Raw genomic sequence first — 9,584 nt, 5'->3', positions numbered from 1 at the left:
GCGGGAGGGTGGTGGGTGAAAGGCAGGGCGGGCGGGTGAAAAGCAGGGGCGGGCGGGTAAAAGGCAGAGGCGGGAGTGCGGGCGGCAGATGGGTAAAAGGCAGGAGAGAGCGGGCGTCGGGTGGGTGAAAGGCAGAGGCGGGAGGGCGGGCGGGTGAAAGGCAGGGGTGGGAGGCGTGTGGGTTTAGGGGTGGCGGGTGGGTGAAAGGCAGGGGCGGGAAGGCAGGTGCAGGGGGGGGAAAGGCAGGTGCGGGGGGAAGGCAGGGGCGGGGCAGGGGTGGCGGGGAAGGCAGGGGTTGGGGGAGGGAAGGCGTGGGGGGGGAAGGTGGGGGAAGGCGCGGGTGGGGGGGGGGAAGGCAGGGTTGGGGGGAAAGGCAGGGGCGTAAGGGGGTTTGTCAGTGTGTGTATCAGTGTGCCTGTCACTATGTGTCTGTCACTGTGTGTGTGTTTTTGGAGGTGGGGGGGTCGAACGGAGGTGGGGGGGTCGAACGGAGGTGGGGGGGTCAAAAACAGAGGTGGAGGGGTCAAAAACGGAGATGGGGAGGGTCAAAAACGGAGCTGGGGGGGTCAAAAACAGAGCTGGGGAGGGGCAAAAACGGAGCTGGGGGGGTCAAAAACAGAGCTGGGAGGGGCAAAAACGGAGCTGGGGGGAGGGTCAAAAACAAAGCTGGGGCGGACAGCCGTTGAGGGCCTGAGGGGTGATAGTGGGGGGGGCAAGTCCGGAGGGGTGAGAGTTGTACTTACTTTTGGTGTCGTGGTCAGCGTCTCCAGGGGTGTGTGTGTGTGTGTGTTTTTTACAGATGTAATCCACAGGGTAGGCTCACAAATATCAGGGCTCACACAGTATGAGGAAGCTTCTGGGGTGTGAGCAGTCCACACGGGTGAGAGTGTGGTGTGTGAGTGGAACAGTGGCTTAGAGTAGACCGGCCAATGAGAGCCGTGGGGGGGCGGGCCATGGTGGGGGGGAAGCGAGACACTAGCCAATGAGAGCCGTGGGAGGGCGGGCGGACCAACGGACCAATCAAATGGTCTCCAGACACTCACAACTAAGATTTTCAAATTTATATATATAGATTAATGTACATAGCGCTTCACAGTAGTAATACACGTGACAACCATATAAATAACAAACAATACAAATAACAGATCATGGAAATAAGTGCTTCAGACATAAAAGTAACATTTAGGAAAAGGAGTCCCTGCTCCGAAGAGCTTACAATCTAATTGTTCGGAGGAATATACAGATACAGTAGGAGGGCATACTGGTACAGATGCAGCAGCCATTATTTTAAGGCATCACAGCGCCATTTTCGTGTGCGCTGCTCTACTCCACGCGGCATGAACACGGCCAATCGCCCCAGGCACACCCATTTATCGCGGTTGCTTTGCTTGAATTTTATGGATTGTGTGCAATTATATGCAATGAAATGAATTGTAATGTGTACAGTACTGTGCTACTGTGTCAATTTCAGGTGTTTAAAAGCCAGAACACTAAAATGCCATTTTATGCACTCACGCCTTAAGGCGGTACGGTTGGAAGTACTCCCACGCCGGTATTCTGAGGTATAAACCGTGTGATTTCGTAAAAATATGGCCGCTGCATCTGTAAGTGCGTCTGCAAGGGGTCAAGCTTTATGTATCAGGTGTATTGTGCTTGCCACGGCGCTACTCATATGCTTCGTTAAGCAGGTGTGTTTTAAGGTGGGTCTTAAAGGTGGATAGAGAGGGTGCTAGTTGGGTATTGAAGGGGAAGGCATTCCAGAGGTGTGGGGCAGTCAGTGAGAAAGGTTTAAGGTGGGAGAGGGCTTTAGATACAAAGGGGGTAGAGAGAAGCATCCTTGAGTAGAACGTAAGAGTCGGGATGGTGCATAGCGAGAAATTAGGGCTGAGATGTAAGGAGGGGCAGAAGAGTGTAAAGCTTTAAAAGTGAGGAGGAGAATTGAATGTGTGATACGAGATTTGATAGGAAGCCAGGAGAGGGATTTCAGCAGGAGAGACACTGAAACAGATTTAGGAAAGAGTAGAGTGATTCTGGCTGCAGTGTTTAGGATAGATTGTAGGATCAGACAGGTGAGAGGCAGTAAGGCCGAACAGCAGGAGGTTACAGTATTCGAGACGGGAGAGAATGAGGGCCTGTGCAAGAGTTTTAGCAGTCGCGCAACAGAGGAAAGGGCGTATCTTTGTGATATTGCGGAGGGAAAAGCGACAGGTTTTGAATGTGAGAGTAGAAAGTGAGAGAGGAGTCGAGTGTGACCCCCCCAAGGCATCGTGCTTGCACTACTGCATGTATGACTGAACTTCCAACAGTAATGTGGAAGGAGGTAGTGGGGCCACGTTTGGGAGGAAGTATGAGGAGCTCTGTTTTTTCCATGTTAAGTCAGCAGAGGGCCATCCAGGATGATATTGCAGAGAGACATCCAGAACTTTGGTCTGTACAGCAGGTGTAAGGTCAGGGGTTGAAAAGTAAATTTGTGTGTTGTCAGCATAGAGGTGATATTGGAACCCAAGAGATGTGATTATGTCACCTAGAGAGAGTGTGTACAGAGAAAAGAGGAGAGGTCCCAGGACAGAGCCCTGGGGTACCCCCACAGAGAGGTCAATAGAGAAGGAGGTGTTAGCAGAAGAGACGCTGAAAGTACGCTGGGAGAGGTAAGAGGAGATCCAGGATAGAGCTTTGTTACGAATGCCAAGAGTATGGAGAATGTGAAGGAGAAGACGGTGGTCCATCAGATGCTGCAGAGAGGTTGAGTAGTATGAGCAAAGTGTAATGACCTCTGTCTTTGGCAGCATGGAGGTCATTAGTTATTTTAGCGAGGGCTGTTTCATTGGAGAAAGCAGTGCGCAAGCCAGATTGTAGAGGGTCTAGGAGAGAATAGATTTTGAGAAAATCGAGCAAGCGAGAGAATACAAGACGTTCAAGTAGTTTAGAGGCAAAAGGCAGGAGGGAGGCAGGTCGATAGTTAGAAAGACAGGTAGGGTTATGCCTGCTGTTTTTGTGTAATGGTATGACTGGTGTATGTTTGAAGGAGGAGGGAAAGATACTAGAGTAGAGGGAGGAGTTAAATGTGTATACGTTTAACTCGCCTTGAAACAGTATCGTTAGTATTAATATCATTATTAAATATTAATATACTGCTATATAATTTATATAATTGACACAGAAACAGTACAGAAGCACAGGCCAGTGGCCACTGAGGCCAGGAAGGCCACAGCCTAGGGAGTGGATTGGACAGTGGACACACACAGTCAATTCAGTCCATTTAGTCATACAGTAGGTTGCACCTGAAAGGAACAGGCCAATCCGCAGCTGTCTTTAATTATGATAGGTTTCATTTAATGTGTGGCTCAAACCTATCCCAGCTTCAAATCACAAAGCCAATATAACCAGTCTCACACTGATGAAACTCAAAAGGTCAAAACAGCCATCTGTGAATAGGTTTACTGGCTATACATTTCTTTAACCCAGGCTGTGCTGAAAAGCTGTGTCATGCGGCAGGCATAAGTTTATAGGGATCCATGTTAAACTGGATTTGAAGCAAAAGGTGAAACTGTGTACTCATTTGCATGTTATTTTCCAGAATCTTTAGCTGTAGTGGAAGCATTGTATGCAAGGAGATAATGATGAAAATGTTCATTTGCAGCATACTACACGGTGGAGGGTTTGTCACGTTTTTACCCACTATAACTTTTAATGTGTGTATGTAATAAAGGAATAGCTGCTGTTTATGCTCAGTTGGGACAGTGAGGAATCCAGATTGTTCCTCTCTTTTTCTGTTTACATTTAGAATTAAATAAAAAAAATCTCTACTATTGTTTTCTCTTCATATCCATATACTGTTGTATTTTCAACTGCAGCATCATACTGTATATTCCTTTTGGTTGCATTCTCATTTCATTCTAACTTTCCTAAAACAAATGCATCAAAACCATGTGTAGGTGTTAGATAATTCAGGCCAAAGAGTATAGAAATTAATAGAACAGTACTTATGTATTTACTTTACCAATGCAAATAAAAGCACAAATGCTATGAGACTAAGAAAATATTTATTAAAATTGTATCATACCTATCACATTAATATTGTCTGTAACAATTTTACATCTTACAAAATGGTAACATACATATATGCCATTTACAAAGAAATTGAATTACGTTCAGAATTAAAGGCCGTTTAGTATCTGGGCACATAAAATGAAAAAAAGAGAATCTTTGAAGGACTTCTTTAAGTACTTGCTAGCTGCATTTGAATCTCCTTTATGACAAGCACAATGTAAAACATTTCTTCACTGCATCCCTGTGAAAAGAAAACATATTCATCAGAAAATGTCCATTAGTAATATAACAGACAATACCATCATAAAAACTGTAGAGCGTGACATTGTTCCTCTAGATAACCCAACATATTACATATAGGAGGTAATTTTAAATCTGCCAAAGCAGTTGTTTGGTCCTTTTTTGCCAAAAATTGTCATGGATTTCAATGGGGATTTTCGACAGAAAGTGGCTCAAACACCCACAGATACGTGGACATGTAGTGTGCAGCAAGAAGGTGATATATTAAATGTAATTATTAGGCTGCAGAGGATACCCTAAGAGTACAGCCCGGTGCTCTCCTATATTGAACAATAGCATATTATGTGAATATATGGTGAATACTCCTTGTGTTAGAATTTAATTGAGAGGGGCATCAAATAAAATTATAACACATGAGTAATTATAATCTTAGCCCCTTACATATTGACATACTGTACATTGCAGGCCACACAGGGTCCTTTGTCAAGTGAGTGTTTTCCCACCTTTTCCTGTTGGATTTAAAACTTGGCAATAATCATTTTAGGTATGAATATTTTTTTATTTCCAAATTGCAGGCACTGCTATGGGGTACAGCGTGGCCTCAGCCTAGGCTGACACCTACAGTATGTCCAGGTTTTTGAAAGAGCCCATTTTTTTGATAATCCTTCAGTGGCCTGTTATCTAAACATTTAAAACATGCTCCATTTATGGAAGGGGTCAGCAAATAGCAACCAAGCTGGTATTTGAACTAAACACTTAAGATACACCTATTACATTGAGACTCACTGTGGACATTTGGACCATTTATTGTATTGATGTAACTATTTCTAGAGTGGAGACATTTACTTAGTACTTCTCAGTTTACTAAACTGATTGACTGCAATACAAGTTTTCAACCCTGCCGCTTATGTCAGAAAAGTCAGTGACCCTAAACAGGCAGTTAAGGAAATTAAGCTCTTCGGGGCAAGAACTCCCTTTCCAATTTTCTTGTCTGAAGTGCTTATTCCCTTTGTGTTATAGTATTATGTCACGTGTATTGTCTAGAGCGATGTACCTGGATGGCGCTTTATAAATAAAGATATACATACATTAAAGTAATTGGGGAATGTTTTTAGAACGTGGCTATAGCAGGCATGACGTACAAGAGAGCATAAACAGTGTATAAGTTCTGACATATGAAGTGGCACTACGAGACTCAAACAAGTGGATTCCCTATCATCATTACTTACACTATTGTGGGGGATATTCACTAAAGTCCAATATCGGGTAGCCCATTTAAATTCATGGCAGTTAATACAGGTTCATGCTGCGATACATGGTTTTAGAGTCTATATATTATATTGTCCCAGTACCACCCTAGCTCTTCCATGGATTTCCCTCCCCCTTCCCCGCCCCCCCTCACTTTCTTCACTCCCAGGTTGTTCCTGTCTCTGTCCCACTGCTCGGCATTTTAGGTTACCATCCACTTTGTGTTTTTGTGTTGTACCTTTGTGCTTTGTTTACCCAGGTCCTCTGCCTTACTCATACAAGGGACTTGTGCTTATGCAGAATCCTTGCCTGTGACCTATGACCTGGGGGGTTACTCCTTGAAATGGTATCACATATGGCCTGCCATCACACAATCACCATGGTAGGGCAACATATGCCATCATCTGTGCGTCAAGGTACACACTGGTACGGCCAACTGGATGGTATCTGCGCTGCGTGCAACAAGTGCGCCTCTCTACAGACACACATTCACTGAGTTGCTATGAAGCTGTCGGTAGTGATTGCCTGCTCACAGAGCAAGGAAGTCGCCATGGATACAACTATCCACTTATGCCTCACGCATGCACGATACTCTGATGACGCACCTACGGACCACATTAGTTGCTATGGACGCCGTCGGAAACAGACCTGAGTTACTGAACTGCAGTATAACGTGTCGCCAAAGTTTCGGCTGCAAAAAGTAGACCAGCGCATGTGCGGTCCCCCGATGACGTCAGCATTCTCAATTAACTTTGTGCTACACTCTCATTGGTGCTTCCAGCATCTAGCACATGAGACTGTATCCCATTGGCCTTCTGACTGAAGTGGGTGGTATCAAACAGCTGCAGTTCGGATTTTCGCGGGCTTCACTGATTTTATGATTAGGAGCAGGTGTTCTATTCATATCGGTGCGGGTATATATGGGTGTCCAGATAAGTCACTTGCTGCACTGCCCTAAGGAAGGTCCCTCTGTGAGGACCGAAACGTTGGCTGCCCTGTGTTCACAATACACTTTGCTTTGGATTTAAAACTGCGGTGTATGTCTCTTTGTCACCAGGATCCCCTTGGTAACTGTGTATATATATGTGTGTGTGTGTGTGTGTGTGTGTGTGTGTGTGTGTGTGTGTGTGTGTATGTATATATATATATATATATATATATATATATATAAAAGATGTATATTACCAGATGATGGCCCAGTAAGGAGAGACAGCACACACGGGTAGAAATGCAAAAGTGTATTAAAACACAAAAACCAACGTTTCGGTTCTACAAACGGAACCTTCCTCAGGGTCATACAGTGTTAGAATGAAGACCACTGCAACTTAGGGTCTATTTAAAACCTACAGATAAGAACACCTTACTACAGGCATCAAGCCATCATCCAACACCTCTTAAACGTGGCTTACCCTATTCACAACTCCTGAGAGTCAAAAGAATAACCAGTGACCCTGAGGAAGCGGAAAAAGCCTTGTCATCAATGTCACAAAGATTCTATGAAAGGGGATATAACAAAACTGATATTGATGATGCCATGTCCAGAGTAAGAGAGATTGACAGCGCACACTCTTGGTACCCGTTAATAAAAAAGTTGATGCCGGACGATTCAATGTAGTGAGCACATACACAGGCGCAAACAAATAAAAAGTGGACACTGTTAATAAGTGACTAATTGAAAACTTAAATAAGTGAGAAAGTGATAGTAATAAGTAAATACAGTTTCACCCCCTGCTCTGGAACCCACTGGAAGGGGTAGTCTTCACTCTTCCCACATAGTAACAGCAAAACGCACAAAATCCAAGGGGAGCATGGGGGAGAAACAAAAAAACATTTAAGTGCAGCAGAATGGCAACGTGGAAATAAAAGCCTCCAAATGACTTGGCTCTAATGAATTGACTACTTACAAGATGTAAGAGTCAAATAGGCAGGGTTGACTCAAACAGTCAGTGGCAGATGAGTGTTGCAGTTTTCATCAGAGTGGATCAGGTTTCATCAGAGTGGATCAGGTCCTCAGGATGAAGTGCCCCAATATTGAGAGAAAGAAACTGGCATAGCACAGATCACTCAAGGTATAAAGATTTTATAACAATAAAATAATGTACTCACATTCTAACAATTAAAAACAGGCATGTCACACTGCAATAGTGTAGGAAGACTTTAGCCAGCCAGGCTCACCGTCTCGCAGCGTTCCCCACTCCTCCGCCTCAGCCTCCGGTCAGCTGTTACACTGTTCCCACTGGCGTCTGACGTCACTTCCGGTTTCGCCGCTCGGTAAGGGCTGGATCTTCCTGCAACTTCTGGATGAGGCTCCCACTCTACGCGTTTCGTCACGTGTTACCGTAAACTTCGTCAGGAGTGTGGAGTCTCATGACACAGTGCATACTTATATATCTTGGTGAACTGATTAATCATCAGGTGTATACTATTTCTTAAAGTGCTACTGGGGTGGATGATACCATTGTATTCACTCATAAACAACCATAGGGTTAAAATCACTCATCAGCTAACATGGGGTTAAATACAAAAAATCACTCATCAGCTAACATGGGGTTAAATACAAAAAATGAAGGATAGATCTATTAATGGAATACTATTGTAAGTATATCAGTATAAATGATGGTGCAATAAAAGGATCAAAACGGACAAAACCGCAGCTCATAATTCTACTCAAACTGGTAATTGATGATTAACATCATTTCTATAAGTGTATTCAAATATTGCTGATAAATACATCAACTCACATAATGAGGCAAAATCGCAAGGAATGGGAGGCAATATCACAATACAAATTTTAACAAACTGACAACTTGAGACATGATCAGAAAATATATGTAAGGCAGTAGCATAATGTAAAATTTAACAAATTAATTATAAAATTCCACAATCCTAAAAACCTATAGTGGTGAAATATATAAATATGATCTTGAAGTATTACACATAGAACTAAAACCAAAACCTAGAAAATCACAGAAATAGGCTATTTGGATAGAACTGAAGGAGTTGGATGAATGACTGTGAACAAGCTCCTAAAGGGGAGACAAAATCAATGTTAGAGACAAACATTTATTTCAGAAAAGGACAGATGTCCAACTCCATATTAAGTCCCCCTGGGCTGAGACTTCCTAAACGGTGAATCCAAAAGGATTCTCTCCTCAAAAGTTCATTCTCTCTGTCTCCCCCTCTCCAGTGTTGTTTCACTTGTTCTATGGCTGTGTACATCAAACCTGTTGAATCTCCTTGATGTACTAACGAGAAATGATCAGAAACACTATGGGTCTTTATTTGTCGTTTAATGCTGCTAAGATGTTCTAAGATCCTAGTTCTAATGGGTCTTGCAGTCTTGCCCACATATTGTAATTTACATGGGCACTCTAATAAGTATATGACGTGGTCTGATCTGACAATTTGAAGAGTAAGCTGGCACCCAGTGCATTAAGAGAAAGCAACCCAAGTAAGAACAATTGGCTGAACCAAAATAAGGGGTTCTACGGGTGTAAAACCTGCAGGGCTTGCCAGTTTAAATCCTCAAATATTGCAAATTTCTGTTCTAATGTTACTAATGAAAGCTTTAATATAAAAACCAGTCTTACCTGCAGATCAGACCACGTCATATACTTATTAGAGTGCCCATGTAAATTACAATACGTGGGCAAGACTGCAAGACCCATTAGAACTAGGATCTTAGAACATCTTAGCAGCATTAAACGACAAATAAAGACCCATAGTGTTTCTGATCATTTCTCGTTAGTACATCAAGGAGATTCAACAGGTTTGATGTACACAGCCATAGAACAAGTGAAACAACACTGGAGAGGGGGAGACAGAGAGAATGAACTTTTGAGGAGAGAATCCTTTTGGATTCACCGTTTAGGAAGTCTCAGCCCAGGGGGACTTAATATGGAGTTGGACATCTTGCCATTTCTGAAATAAATGTTTGTCTCTAACATTGATTTTGTCTCCCCTTTAGGAGCTTGTTCACAGTCATTCATCCAACTCCTTCAGTTCTATCCAAATAGCCTATTTCTGTGATTTTCTAGGTTTTGGTT

General features: G+C 43.3%; 1 protein-coding gene across 1 annotated transcript in view; it reads right to left on the bottom strand.

Annotated features, from left to right (window-relative positions):
• Positions 1 to 4,024: 4,024 nt before the first annotated feature.
• The window catches only part of SFT2D2 (SFT2 domain containing 2), a 167,590-nt gene continuing 162,030 nt past the window's right edge, over positions 4,025 to 9,584 (bottom strand). Inside the window, exon 8 of the mRNA XM_075589546.1 lies at positions 4,025 to 4,291. Within this exon, the coding sequence (XP_075445661.1) occupies positions 4,252 to 4,291 (40 nt within the window). The 3' untranslated portion in view covers positions 4,025 to 4,251. The remainder of the gene's footprint in view (positions 4,292 to 9,584) is intronic.

This window comes from Ascaphus truei, chromosome 3 (assembly GCF_040206685.1).
Source record: "Ascaphus truei isolate aAscTru1 chromosome 3, aAscTru1.hap1, whole genome shotgun sequence".
Taxonomy (NCBI): Eukaryota; Metazoa; Chordata; class Amphibia; order Anura; family Ascaphidae; genus Ascaphus; species Ascaphus truei.
Note: the sequence above shows the minus strand (reverse complement) of the source record. Positions and strands in the feature narration are given on the sequence as shown.